The sequence below is a fragment of the Piliocolobus tephrosceles genome, chromosome 1, assembly GCF_002776525.5.
Source record: "Piliocolobus tephrosceles isolate RC106 chromosome 1, ASM277652v3, whole genome shotgun sequence".
NCBI classification, from domain to species: Eukaryota; Metazoa; Chordata; class Mammalia; order Primates; family Cercopithecidae; genus Piliocolobus; species Piliocolobus tephrosceles.
In genome coordinates this window covers 10771721-10786835 of record NC_045434.1, presented here as the reverse complement: position 1 = coordinate 10786835, position 15115 = coordinate 10771721, and the positions used below count along the sequence as shown (strand labels likewise).

Below are 15115 nucleotides of genomic sequence, written 5' to 3'. Positions count from 1 at the left end.
CATATGTATACTTGTGCCATGTTGGTGTGCTGCACCCATCAACTCGTCAGCACATCACACACTGGGGCCTATCATGGGGAGGGGGAGGGGGGAGGGATTGCATTGGGGAGTTATACATGATATAAATGATGAATTGATGGGTGTTATAGAGTCTTAAACAAGCAGATGTTCTCAGTAGGGTGATGTTTACCCATAACCAGTGTATTAATTTTGTGACAAAGAGAAAAAGTAGCTATTATACGGATAAGCAATTGAAGAATAAACAGATTTTCCACCATGTTTTAATGTTAACTTGAGAGAACCTATTGAAAAATATCAGCTTGTTTTCTCACTGCTGTATTTGTTTCGTTTGAAACAAAGAGATACACAAATAGAAAAGTTGTTGTGAATGTGTCTCTTCAATGCAGTGAATTTTGATGGTATAATCTGAGACCTTCAGAGTGTGGGCATTTGCCAGGTGGTCAGGTAGAAGAAAGAATGTCAGACTAAAAGACAGAATGCTGCCATTCTAATTCCTGAGCTGTCGTGACTTGTTCCACCCATGTGGGCCAGGTCTCTTCCCTGAGGCCTTGTTTCTCTGCAGTAAAGTGAAGAACCTGCCCCTCAGGCCTGCATATGACAGTATGCAGGATGTATTGTCAAAGATCAACAAGGCTGGATGCTAGTAAAAGTGGTAAGGATACATCTTAATGTTAAAGATAAACAAAGCTGGATACTAGTTAAGCAAATAAGGACGGATTTTAATCAGTAGTGCTATTGCAACAAGGAAAAAGAGTTCAGCATAAACTGAACCCGATTTGATTTGTGCAGAGGTGACTGGGAATATTAATGGGAAAATGAAGATTAGAGAAGGGGCGAACAGGGGCTCAGTAGAGTCACAGGAGTGAAAAGTTACAACAGGTTCATTGGTGTAAATGTGATTAGACCAGCTATATCTGCTAACTGGCAATTGTCAAAGTTAGGATTCTGTCCTTCTCCAGAGTCCTTATCCTTAGATGTTGTCTAGAACAGTCGACTTTTTATCAACCTCGCGTTTTGCCAGGCAGGTAGTTTAGTGGAGGGCTGGGCTCATCCTAGAGATGCAGTCTTGAACAGTTAGAAACTGTATTAGTGTTTGTTCAAGTCTTTATAGACCAAAGTTGAGGCCAAGTTGAGAAGAGGGCTCAGAGGTACCTGGCTAGAGTTTGGTGAAGGAGAGAATGTCAATATGGAGTTATTGGTGACTTGAGCCCAATAGGGAAATTCCAGTCTTTCATTTAATCACTAGGGATATTTTGGTAAGTAGAGGTGACCGACATGAACCAAATGTAGACCCTCACAAGAGAGTTCTCATCCTGATGTTTTTCCATCAGGGTATTGACATTTGGTGCTACCTAGCACCTGTTCATGGTTTATAGTTTCCGTAACAGCTATTTAGAAAGAAAATGTCTCATCCTCGCAACACGGTAGGAATTTAGCTTCATATGTACCAAAATCTGAATAAAATGCCTTGTACAAGTTTTTTAAAGAATAGTTTAAAAAATAGATGAGATGTAAAGTTATGCAGATGTAAGTATGATCCATATTTCCAGGGACTGTAGCTAAGCATACTGATGTTTAGACACAGTATGTCTTTGAAAAAGAATGTTTCTTTATGCTAAAAAATCAAAAGCAAAAACAAAATTTTAACCAGAGTAATATTGGAAAGCTTAATCAAATTGGTAAATAAGATACATTGTACAATATTAGTACAATGTTGTACTAATAGGTAATACCTGTGTAGATTTTTGGTTGTTTATCTAACAAATAAATTTATAAGTTTATCTTCTATGGTGCTTATATTTCTGCCTATATTTTTCTATGTGAAGTTGATTTTTACATAATAGCACCTAGAAGAAGTTAGAAGAAAAAAATGCGGGCTTTTCAAATAAAAGATAGATGTCAAATGTGCAGATGCTCTTGAGTCTTGCTTGGCATTGGAGAATATACCACTGTTATGGTTCTTTCATATTATTGCTGGATAAGTTCATTGTCCATACAAATACTTTCTTTTTTCTGAGATGCAGTCTTGCTCTGTCACCTGGGCTGGAGTGCAGTGGCGTGATCTCTGCTCACTGCAACCTCCGCCTCCCAGGCTCAAGCAATTCTCATGCCTCAGCCTCCTGAGTAGCTGAGATTACAAGTGTGCACTACCATGCTTAGCTAACTTTCTGTATTTTTAGTAGAGACGGAGTTTTGCCATGTTGCCCAGGTTGATCACAAACTCCTAAGTTCAGGTGATCGATGCACCTCGGCCTCCCAAAGTGCTGGGATTACAGGCGTGAGCCACTGTTCCTAGCCTACAAATACTTTAAAGAAAGAACATTAGCTGAAATCAGTAATACTTCTTAATTGTGAAGTATAACTGTTTTTAATATTTGACCCTCCTTTAGTTCCGTAATGCTTCAAGTGCTTACTATTTATTGCCAGAGCAGTATCTTTCTGTGGGAGTAATTATGGTGTTCTTGCTACACAGTTTTCTTGTATTATCTCAAATGCAATGTTAATATTTTCAGGATTCCAGTCAAATTGAGCTTTTGAAAGAATTAATGGATCTACAGAAGGATATGGTGGTCATGTTGCTGTCCATGCTAGAAGGTAGTTTTGATTTATATACTTTTAAATTCCCTTTAATATTTTAAGGATCAGCATGGGCTTGCTTATGGAATCAGAGTGTAGCATAGAATAAAATAACACTAAGATATGATAGATGTCTTGGATTTATTGCTGGCTTATTATTCTTTTTCTCATAATAGTTTTTTTAAAAGGGAGATCCTGCATATCTCAGTTTACATATCTCCAGAATGAAAACGGTACTTTATAACAACACTTTTCATTTCATAGTGATAGCCTAAAAAGGAAGCTCTCCAGACGGTCTATAAAGAATATTTTGTTAGTGTGTTTGTCCCTAAGCGGTGGGGGTTTCAGACATCTGAAATCCACATGGGATAACCTCCAGCGGTGTAAGCTGCTTCCATAACCAGTGGGGATTTCGGACATTGGGATAATGTCCAACTGGGTAAGCTGCTGCTTTGAAAAGACCAGAGAGTCACTCCTTTGGGTTCTTAAAGCCGTGGCACTGCGGGGAAAGCCTCTGTCCCCCAAGGATGCTGGCAGTCGTAGTCTTGTTCTCCCCACCACAGCCTCAGTTTTAATTTTCTCTCTCTTTTTTTTTTTTCTGTAGCAGGCAGGAATGTAGTGGTTAAGAGCTTGGGCTCCAAATCCACCGCCAGAGTTTAAATCCTGACTTCCTTACCTCTGGGCGGTATGACCCTTGGACAAGCTGCATTTCCCTTTTTTCAGCTTCCTCTTCTGCAAAATAGAAATGATAGATTGATGTGAGAATTCAGTGGAATCCTATAAATACAACCAAAACAACTGAAAAATGTTTGGTATTACGGTGCCTATCACTTTTTCTTAACTTCTTCCTATTTTCTCTCCGAGTCTGCCACACATGGCATAACTCCACTTTAGTTAACTGAGGCAGTTGTCATGCCTCATGCTAGGACTTTGAAGTGGCAGCATTTGCTTAAACCCTTAGTTGGCAGCAACAGTAGCCACTTTATACCCTTTAAGCACAGGATCCATTTTTCCATGCATGGCCCCAATTCAAATTTTGGGTTAAATACTCACAGCAGCAATAATAACCGCAGCAGCAGCAACCACGGCAGTGACTTAAACCCAACTTCATAATGTGCCAGGTACGGGAGTAAGTACTTATTTAATCCTAGTAACAAGTTTATGAGTTCGATGGTATTATTATCTCAAGTTTGCAAATGAGGAAACTGAGGTCCACAGAGGCTAAGAAATCTGCCCACATTGCTGAGCACATCAAACCTGGATTCAAACCCAACAACGGAGCTCCAGATGGCACACTCTTAACACCACGGCGCTTACTGCTTCCCAGATCGACTCTGTGGACCTCTGACCAGCGACCTTTCTTCTCCTGCCTGTCTTTGTGTTATATAGCACATTCTGTTCAATGAGTAAAAGCACTCTGTAATCCTGTAGTTCGGGAATCTGCCATTTTCTAACTATACAACACAAATCATGAAGAAATGTAGAAAGGTGCGTTCCATTATCAATCAGAAAAAGCGTACAGTTTGCTCTCAGCATCTGGTCTGAAGACCTGGCACTAACCTTTAATAATTAAGTCACAGTGGGCCCATTTTAATTTAGTCTTGTTGAACTTCAATTTCCTCATCGGTAAAATTAGGGTTAACAAAAAGTACCTGCCTTACATATGAACGTTAAATCAGATATTGTCTATGATAGTGACTTTTCAACTCTAAAGGGCTGAGCAAATATTTATTTTTATTATTAATATGAAACTTGATTTTAGTTTCTGGCTCTTTGGTTCATTTTCTTTATCTAAAACATGTTGCTTCTTTGATTAATTGGAGGGGAAAAAAGTCAACTTCTGTTGAAATATTTTATGTGTGTCAGTCTAATTACTTTGTAAATAGCGTTATGCATGTTTGTATAATCACTTTTCAAACTATAATTATCTTTTTATAGAGTGAGAGATAAACCAGGACATATCCTTGATTTAGATGTTATTAAAGATCTATATTGTTATTTTCTCTATAATCATTGATTTTGTTACAGTTTCTTGTAAACAAATGCAATTGCTTTACCACCAGGTAATGTTGTTAACGGAACGATTGGCAAACAGATGGTGGATATGCTTGTGGAATCTTCCAACAATGTGGAGATGATTCTCAAATTTTTTGACATGTTCTTAAAACTGAAAGATTTGACGTCGTCTGATACTTTTAAAGAATATGACCCCGATGGCAAGGGAGTCATTTCCAAGAGGGACTTCCACAAGGCGATGGAGAGTCATAAGCACTACACGCAGTCAGAAACGGAGTTTCTTTTGTCTTGTGCGGAGACGGATGAGAATGAAACCCTTGACTATGAGGAGTTCGTCAAACGCTTCCACGAACCTGCAAAGGACATCGGCTTCAATGTCGCCGTCCTTCTGACAAACCTCTCTGAGCACATGCCCAACGATACCCGACTTCAGACTTTCCTAGAATTAGCAGAGAGTGTCCTGAATTATTTCCAGCCCTTTCTGGGCCGCATCGAAATCATGGGAAGCGCCAAACGCATCGAGAGAGTCTATTTTGAAATCAGTGAGTCTAGCCGAACCCAGTGGGAGAAGCCCCAGGTCAAGGAGTCCAAACGACAGTTCATATTTGATGTGGTCAATGAAGGAGGAGAAAAAGAGAAGATGGAACTCTTTGTGAACTTCTGCGAGGACACCATCTTCGAAATGCAGCTGGCGGCTCAGATCTCAGAGTCGGATTTGAACGAGAGGTCAGCGAATAAGGAAGAAAGTGAGAAGGAGAGGCCGGAGGAGCAGGGCCCGAGAATGGCTTTCTTCTCCATTCTGACGGTCAAGTCAGCCCTGTTTGCGCTCAGGTACAATATCTTGACCCTTATGCGCATGCTCAGTCTGAAGAGCCTGAAGAAGCAGATGAAAAAAGTCAAAAAGATGACCGTGAAGGACATGGTCACGGCCTTCTTTTCATCCTACTGGAGTATTTTTATGACCCTCTTGCACTTCGTGGCCAGCGTTTTCAGAGGCTTTTTCCGCATCATTTGCAGCCTGCTACTTGGGGGAAGCCTCGTGGAAGGTGCTAAAAAGATCAAAGTTGCAGAACTCTTAGCCAACATGCCAGACCCCACTCAGGATGAGGTTAGAGGAGACGGGGAGGAGGGAGAGAGGAAACCCCTGGAAGCCGCCCTGCCCTCTGAGGATCTGACCGACTTAAAGGAGCTGACAGAAGAAAGTGACCTTCTTTCGGACATCTTTGGCCTGGATCTGAAGAGAGAAGGAGGACAGTACAAACTAATCCCTCATAATCCAAATGCTGGGCTCAGTGACCTCATGAGCAACCCAGTCCCCATGCCTGAGGTGCAAGAAAAATTTCAGGTAATTTATCTCTAAGTCACAGCAGCATTCTCCCTGGACTTCAGGGGGGTATAATAGATGATCATTAGACCAGGTTCCATGCTACTGCCAGAACGGTGTTACCTACGTGACTTGAATTTCCAAAGAGAAATGCTTTTCGGTAGACAAAGTTAGTGTTGAGTCCTTATGAATTATTACATTATCTTAAATTATTAAGGTGTAAGCTTCAGTACCCACCCTAACTAGAGCCTACATCTTTCTCCACTTTTATATACTTTTATATGCACATTTCAAAAAGTTGGGAAAAAAAAAACTTTTCGATGCCTGTAGTGGCATTATCCTCACAGAGCACTGAAATTTTCTCCTCTGTTCTGTGATTCTCTTTGGCCTGTTTTCACTGTATGTTCTTTGTAGTCATTAGTCCATAGAGCCATCATTCCATCCATAAATATGGCATATTTACCAGTGTCTGACACCACTGGGTATCATAAGGAATTCAAATATATTTTATTAATATATTTTATTTAATAAAATTAATTACAATTAATATATGTCAAAGTATGAGTATAATGATACACTTTTTATACATGTGAACAATTAAGTGTGTAGGCTTCTGATTTTAAATCTTCATGGCAAATGTTAAAAATTGTGCCTTAAAATTATAGGCTGGGTGCAGTGGTTCACACCTGTAATCCCAGCACTTCGGGAGGCCGAGGCAGGTGGATCACGAGATCAGGAGTTCATGGTGACCAGCCTGGCCAACATGGTGATTCCTGGTCTTCTACTAAAAATATAAAGATGGGATCAGTGCCTTCAAATTACCTTAAAAAGTTTATTCCAAAGATAAAACTAACACACATGAAGAAATGAGAAAAGGATTAACTGTTAAATAGTATAGGCAGGGCAGTAGGGGTTGCTTATCTTGAGAGAATGGCAATGCCAGTATGGTTTAAAGTAGTTAGATAGGAATGAAGAGGTAGGACTTAAATTGGCCTCGAAGGATGAGTAAGATTTTAGTAGGTGCTTAAGATAAAGAAGGGTATTTCTGAAATGAGAAAAGAGAGTAAAAAGGAGTCCCAGAAAGTTTATCCCTACTGCTGGTGCAGTAGGTCAGTGTGCAGAAGAAGTGGGAGATGTTTGACCCAGTAAAATGAAAAACGCGTGGCACTTTTATCGTGGTGTAAACAAGAGGGTATCTTCTATAGGTTATGGTTTGACACATGGTCACATGGCTCCCTAAATTCATTCAAAGGTGATGGGTAATCCTGGTTTTCTTTTCCCCATTGACTCATTCAAGGAACAAAAGGCAAAAGAAGAAGAAAAGGAAGAAAAAGAAGAAACCAAATCTGAACCTGAAAAAGCCGAGTATGTATAGTTTGCATATACTTTTCCTTCATTTCAGTTTGTCATTACATCTCTTTTTCTTGTACTCTGTCCTTGGGAGCTGCAAGGGAGAATCTCATATTGCCAAGGAGCCACAGAACTAATTCTGCCATCTCCATGGAGAGGTTCTGATAGCGAGGACCTCAGGCCCTGGGCAGTGATCACTGTAGACGCCCCCAGGGCTGCCATTCTAGTCTTTTCCTTTCATTCCATGTGGACCTCCATTTATGTGATTCCCTGTCAGCAGGAAAGACTCCAGTGATTCCATGGAATGCTGTTTGTAAGAATACTCAGGGCCACAATTCTGTCTTTAAAAATCACTCATGTATTTCTGTCCTTTGCAAGGAGGGAGGAAACAAACATTCCAAATGCACCTTCATAGAATCCTGTGGAGTGATGCTCCTTAAACCGTAGACCCAGGGCCACATGCATAAAACTCACCAGGAGAGTTGGTTAAAACTAACATTCCTGGGCCCCAAGGCAGAGATCCTGCCTCAGCAGGTCTGGTGTGGGGCCTGGGAACCTTCATTTTCACCAATGCTCCTGGTATCAATGCAGCAATAAAAAAGAGCTGGATGTGAGGCGATGAAAATGCCTAACTCCCTCATAACATCAGGTTTCTGTGAATAATCGAAGCCTGCATCTTTCTCCACGTTTATAGAATTTTATACGCACATTTGAAAAGTTGGGGGAAGAAAGGAAGCTTTTAGGTGCCTGTAGCGCCGCTATTCTCCCATAGCGTTGAAATTTTCTCCTCTGTTATTTTCTTTGGTCTGTTTTCATCGTATGTTCTTTGTAGTCAGCACTATGCATTGTCGTAGACCTTACACTATTGGATCTGCTGTAAAAATGGCCACATAAAAAGTAGACATATAACAAATAACAGCAAGACAGGCATTTCAATGGCAATTCTTTAATATCCACCTCATATGAGTTAAGTATAGCTTATATATTAATATTTCTAGTTTATGTATTAATATATATGACTTCACTTTAATTTAATGAAGGACTGATATTTTGTACCCAAAGGATATCAAATGTCAATTCTTCTAATTCCATTATTGTCTGGAATTAATATAACATTACTATAATTCACTTAATTTATTTAATAAAATTAATTACAATTAATATATTAATATAAGTATGAGTATAATGATACACTTTATACATGTGAACAATTAAGTGTGTAGGCTTCTGATTTTAAATCTTAATGGCAAATGTTAAAAATTATGCCTTAAAATTATAGGCTGGGTGCAGTGGCTCACACCTGTAATCCCAGCACTTCGGGAGGCCGAGGCGGGTGGATTATGAGATCACGAGTTCATGGTGACCAGCCTGGCCAACATGGTGAAACCTGGTCTTCTACTAAAAATATAAAAGTTAGCCGGGCATGGTGGCACATCCCTATAATCCCAGCTACTTGGAAGGCTGAGGCAGGAGAATGACTTGAACCCAGGAGGTAGAGGTTGCAGTGAGCTGAGATGGTGCCCCTGCATTCCAGCCAGGGTGACAGAGCAAGACTCCTCAAAAAGAAATTTGAAATTATAATTTAAAAATAGGGTATGTTGGACAGTCACAGCAAAGTTAGTCTTCATTGTTTTTTTTTTTTTTTTTTTTAATGTTTTATTGCAGAATTGGAAGAAATCTGCTATGTATAAAGTCAAGCCTATAAAATGTCCTCTATATTTCAGCTTCATAGAATCTGTGATCAACAGGAATATTACGCCTGATTCTAAAATTCAGAATATTATCATTCACCGGAAAATAAATTAGTTTTCAGAAGTGATACAATGGTCTAAAATATTTGTTCACTTGGGTAATTTTCCACAACACCCGTTTAGTTCTTTAGTTTCTGTGGAGCTTAGGTTTTGTTCATCTGTTTTCATAGGGGAGAAGATGGAGAAAAAGAAGAGAAAGCCAAGGAAGACAAGGGCAAACAAAAGTTGAGGCAGCTTCACACACACAGATATGGAGAACCAGAAGTGCCCGAGTCAGCGTTCTGGAAGAAAATCATAGCATATCAACAGAAACTTCTAGTAAGATGTTTTAGAATGAATATTGTTACTGATATAGTACAATACCATAATAATTTAGGCTCAGCAAATATTTGCTGACTTCTCCCTGAGTGGGAACCAGGTTAGCCCAGCACATGTTTGATTTGCCCATTGTAGTGTGTTTATCTTTTATAGTGAATGTATCTGGCCCACAGTTCCCTACTGTCAAGCCCATGACCTCTACTCATGTTCACACTCCCTGAAGCCCTTTCATTTGGTTCCTGCCCACAGTACTCCCAGTGTCTGCCCACAAAGACACCAGGACAGGTGAATAAGAATATTCTGAGGACCTGCAACAGATTTTAAAGCAAGATGTGCCTTGTGGGGCACATGTAATTCAAATTAATGTTCCAGAACTCGATTAGTCAGTATTTCTATAACATCACCCTTTTACTTAAAAATCCAGGTATAAAAATATTAGCTAATTGAGCCACTTTCCAATGATAATAAGAAAGTCTATTCAAAAGTATTCTTTAGAAAGAGGGATTACAGTTCTTTATGTAGTGTCCTGTACATTTTGCAGAGGTGTTCCCCTAATTAGTAAAGCACACATTCATATTTGGAAAACAAAGAAAAAAGGTATAGCTCTGTCTATTCATATTGATCTTAAAATTCTTAAAAATATTGTTTGAAAGGCCTTTTATAAACATGCGTGTGTAATGTCATACATATATACACATACATGGGTGTCTCCTATCCTTTTCCTACATGCTTATCTCCTATCCTTTTCCTCCTTTATAAAAATTATACACAGATAGACACATATGTATAATTTTTATAAATTTTTTTAATCTTTATAAAGGAGGAAAAGGATAGGAGATAAGCATGTAGAATCCACCTACAAGAGGTACTGACCAGTGATGTTAGACCTAGAAATTAAGAACAACCCTCATAATAAAGCCATTTGAACAGCAGAATCATATTTAGTATTTTATAGCCCTTGAGAAATCAAAATTTGACAACCCAGAAACTCAATGGACTGTAGAATTTCTCTTATAAGGAAAGTGAACTGTCCTCAGTAATTATATATTCTAAATGCTTATCTTTAAATATGTTTATGTATTATGTATTTTAGGCAAGTATATTTTAATTTAGTTGTAACTATATTTTCCTAAACCATCTTGTATTTTCCCTATATTATATAATACAGAGTACATGGAACATAAATGTTTCCTAGATAACTCTGAATAATTATTAATTTGGTATGCCATATTGGCTTCCATGGCTTCAGATATAGTTCTATTACAAATGGTTTAAAGGTTGAATGGGCTTCGCACTACCCCAGTGGGTTCCTGAAGAATGTGTTTAACTACAGTTGTGTAAACCAAGTAGTTGAGATTTTGCTTCCAGCTTTCACTGTGCCAGGGTTCACGTGTTCTGTTGTCTCTGCACAGCTCCTCCCTTTTCCTGCATCTCTTTGCTATCTTTCTCGGCTCGCCGATTTGCATGCACGTGACCAATCATGGCCACATCCGTCTACCAAAGGCCCCTTTTCCCCTAAGTGAGAGCTCAGGCTAGCTAACTCAGCCTCTGTGACCCAGATCCTCCTTCCAAGGAGAACCAGTGAAACTGACCCAGTCTGGATGTGGTGGACAGCCTTGTTCCAGTAAGCTCTGACAGTAAAGATGGGATCCTGTGTGGGGAAATGACACGAACAGAGATGGGGTGTGTACACAGAGGGGGATAGCATTCTGAGGTGTTACATTTGGATGTAGCTTTACTATGGTAAATCCCCTGACATATCTACTTACATTATATTGACATCTCCCACTTAATATTAAAACAAGTACTTAATGTCCACCATAACCTATTACTTTAAACCCACTTCTTGAGGCTTTATGTTTTCCCAGCCCAATAAATTGTACCAGCTGTTCACTTAGTTGCTCAGGCTGCCAAATTCAGAGGTTATCATCTCTGAAGCCTCTTTCTCACCTTAAATACAACCCAACGATAATTCTTCTCAGTTGTTCCAAATACATCGAGTCTGCCTAGTTCTTGCCATCTCCACAGGTACCATTAAGTCCAGCCCACCACATGAACCTCACCTCTGCCTGACATCTGGTAATAACTTACTTTCTGACTGGTCCTCTTGCTTTCACTCTTGTTCTACTACTATCAGTTTTCCACATAGTAGCTGGAGTGGTCCTTCCAAATCATGATCCAACTGCACCAAGCCCCCCTCAATTCCTCTAATAGCTTCCCATCCCACCTAGACTAAAATAATAATTATACTAGAATATTACATTTATTATAATGATATAATAATTATAATATTAATAACAAATGTTCCCTATATTAACATTTCATCCGCAAAGCGCACTTAAGAGTTAAGGTCTATTGTTATCCCACTTTGCATACAGATGAGCAGAGTGATGCTACAGAAAAGATTAAGTCATTTGTCCATATCCCACACTAGGAAATGGAGGCAGGCAGGCTTCGTATCCAGGCAGTGAGGCCTCAGAGGTTGTAAACTGAACCACCACACTGTCAAAGACAAGACGACCTTTTATCAGAAGCCTACAAAACCCTGGCCCCTGCTCACCTGTTTGATCATATCCCCCTGCCACCCCCACACACCAATCTCCCTTCTTCTCACTGTGTTTCCTTCTATTTCTCAAACACACCGACATCACTCCTAACTCAGGGCCTCTGCCCTTGTTGCTCCTGTCTTTGACACACTCTTTCACCAAATGTTTGCATAACCTGCTCCCCTCCTGTATTCAGGCCTCTCTGTTCAAAGCTCACCTCCTGAGATAAATCTTCCCAGACCAGCATCATCTAAAATAGCACCCCTATTCCCTAAGCTCCTAACCTGATGTAGTTTTCTTCTTAGTATTTAACGTTCTCTGAAATTATGGGTATGCTTTTTTATTGTTTATCTCCTCCATGGTGGCAGAAATGTTCTCTCTCGCTGTTAGGTCTGCAGCACCAAGAATGGTGCTTGAAACAGTAGGCTTGCAATCAGTTGTTTGGGGTAAATGAATGAATGCTTTATTTAAATTGCAGATTTCAAGTTTTTTGATTCAGTGACCTTCTCATAATGTTTTTCACCTTCAGAACTATTTTGCTCGCAACTTTTACAACATGAGAATGTTAGCCTTATTTGTCGCATTTGCTATCAATTTCATCTTGCTCTTTTATAAGGTACGTACATCTTTCTGTTTTAATAACTGGTATAAAACTACAAATAGAAATGAATGTAAAGATTTCACGATGAACATATCTACTACTGCTAGTGAACACGTCTAAACCTATTATGAAATACTGATACCTAGGCACTGATATCACTGTTATCTAGGAGGGCAAGATTTGTTCCTGAGAAGTGAGAAATGGCTCAACTGAAGGGCATTTGATTTAGCAGAGGGCTTACCCACAGTATTCCCAGGTTAATTTTGCTGAATATCTTACTTGTGATTATGTCTGGGTGTGGCATACCTGTATTATATTACATTCTTTTATAATTAAGAAGAGAGCTTAGCCATCTAATTTTTTTCTTGCATGCACTGGAATCCTCAGAACTTTTGGTTGAATAAGAATGAATTTTAAAAATATGTTCACTACTTGCCTTTGGTTTTTGAAAAGCTATCGTTTTTAGCCTTTGCTATTAGTCCTTTCGTTATGCAGTAACCTCACATTCAATTATTTGCTAAAAAGGCTATATTTCTTTTGTCTTTTGCTTGCAATGATATCCTAGATGCAGCAAATTGACTCTACTTTAAATGCTTTGAATCAGGTCTCCACTTCTTCTGTGGTTGAAGGAAAGGAGCTCCCCACTAGAAGTTCAAGTGAAAATGCCAAAGTGACCAGCCTGGACAGCAGCTCCCATAGAATCATCGCAGTTCACTATGTACTGGAGGAGAGCAGCGGCTACATGGAGCCCACGTTGCGTATCTTAGCTATTCTCCACACGGTCATTTCTTTCTTCTGCATCATTGGATACTACTGCTTGAAAGTAAGATAGTAAGGCACCAAGGTACCTCTGTGTGTGTGTGTGTGTGTGTGTGTGTGTGTGTGTTGCAGGCTGGACTTCTGGGGAAGCAGATTCTGAACTGGAAATGTTGTGTACAAAGTTTCTGACAGAATGCTCCATGAATCAACGTGCTTGGGGCAAATGGAGGAAGCAGGATGGGAGAGGGGAAAGCTGGGCTACTGTAGACACAGCAGGTGCAGTCTCCAAAGCTGGGATGCCCCTTCAGGGCTGTCCTGGCCTGAGGCATTGGAGCCTGGCCATTTTATGTCTACATTGACTAGTCTGCCCTGGGAAGGGGCTATGGCCATCAGCTGTCTTAAAGTAGCTTTCTTTCATGGACTGATAATTATTCACATAGAGAATTTTGCCTATAACTTGGCCCTACAGAAGTACGCTTACCCACCTACTATGTCTCATGGTAATACAGTAATACTCCAGTATATTAAGACTTACAGAATTACATTGTATCGATCCTAGGAGTCATTTTATTGTTTTGTTATTAGGGAAGTATCTATTGCTATTCTTGGCGGAAATGCCTCATGATTTGTCACACTTCACCCAGAAAATAATGCAGCTTTATCCCTAGAGGCCTGCCAAGGGAACAATATAATTTGGTGAATAGAACCCAAGATAATCTCTCTGAGTGCTCAAGGCTGCCCATTACCTGTGCAAACCTCTTTATCTTTTCCTAGCAAGGCGCTTTTTCACTGTGATGCCTTTATTTCACTTTCACCATCCTCTGCCTCTGGTTGTAAATCTTGCAGAAGACATTTGAAAAAACCAGGGCTCAGCAAAAGACTAGAATGTAAAGTGTTCTTCAGGAACTCCTTTCCTCCCGTTTATTCTGTTTTATGGGAGTGCATATTCTTGGCTATTTCCAGAATATCTGTGTCTGTCTGCTATCTGTGCCTTGTGTAAAGTCTGTCCATATAAAAAGAGGATCATTATGTTCTGGAGATATTTTGACAAACTGACAAAGATTTTTGCTGATGTTGAAATTAAAATGTATCTCAAATTAGTATGTGGTGATCCTGAGCATGAAATTATTAAAGAGGTTTCTCAAATGAAACTGCACTTTAGTAGCATGCATTTGGGAACACTGCTGCGATTGCTAAATTTTATTTCATTCATTTATGTTGAGAGATACATGTAAAAAGAAAGTGATTTTGCATAATCATCTTTTCATCTTTGAAGTTTAAAAATGATTTCATTAGTGTAATTATCTATAAGTCCCTATGTGTTTAAAAACATGCATATATGTAATATCTATTCTATCTACTGTTTTTCCAAAACCTTCTAGATGCTTCTTCCTGCTTGAATATAGCCGATTCATTTTCAATTTTTACCTTCCTGGAAGTACACAGGAAATATTTCTTTCCAAAAGCTGTTTTGTAAAGATAGTGACCACAAGAGATGCCAGTAAATCTAAACTAATTTTAACATATTTATTTTTCCTGTGTAGGTCCCATTGGTTATTTTTAAGCGAGAAAAGGAAGTAGCACGGAAATTGGAATTTGATGGGCTTTATATTACAGAACAGCCTTCAGAAGATGATATTAAAGGCCAGTGGGATAGACTCGTAATCAACACACAGTGAGTAAAGAATTATATGAGACATTTCTGCACTCACAAATTTCCAGACATGAAAATACTTGGTTGGAGTTCCTTCAGATTTGTCAAAAGTTTAGCAGAGGTGAATAACAGTTATATATTCAGTCAAGAAAAATCTAAAGACTCAGCGCCATCAGCCTCCTTAATGGATGTCCTCAA

At 39.3% G+C, this 15115-nt stretch overlaps 1 protein-coding gene across 1 annotated transcript in view; it reads left to right on the top strand.

The window, feature by feature from the left end:
• The window catches only part of RYR2 (ryanodine receptor 2), a 557611-nt gene that overhangs the window by 505348 nt on the left and 37148 nt on the right, over window positions 1-15115 (top strand). Inside the window, exons 89-95 of the mRNA XM_031934901.1 lie at window positions 2535-2616; window positions 4662-5959; window positions 7236-7303; window positions 9210-9357; window positions 12433-12519; window positions 13109-13327; window positions 14808-14938. Of these exons, the coding sequence (XP_031790761.1) occupies window positions 2535-2616; window positions 4662-5959; window positions 7236-7303; window positions 9210-9357; window positions 12433-12519; window positions 13109-13327; window positions 14808-14938 (2033 nt within the window). The remainder of the gene's footprint in view (window positions 1-2534; window positions 2617-4661; window positions 5960-7235; window positions 7304-9209; window positions 9358-12432; window positions 12520-13108; window positions 13328-14807; window positions 14939-15115) is intronic.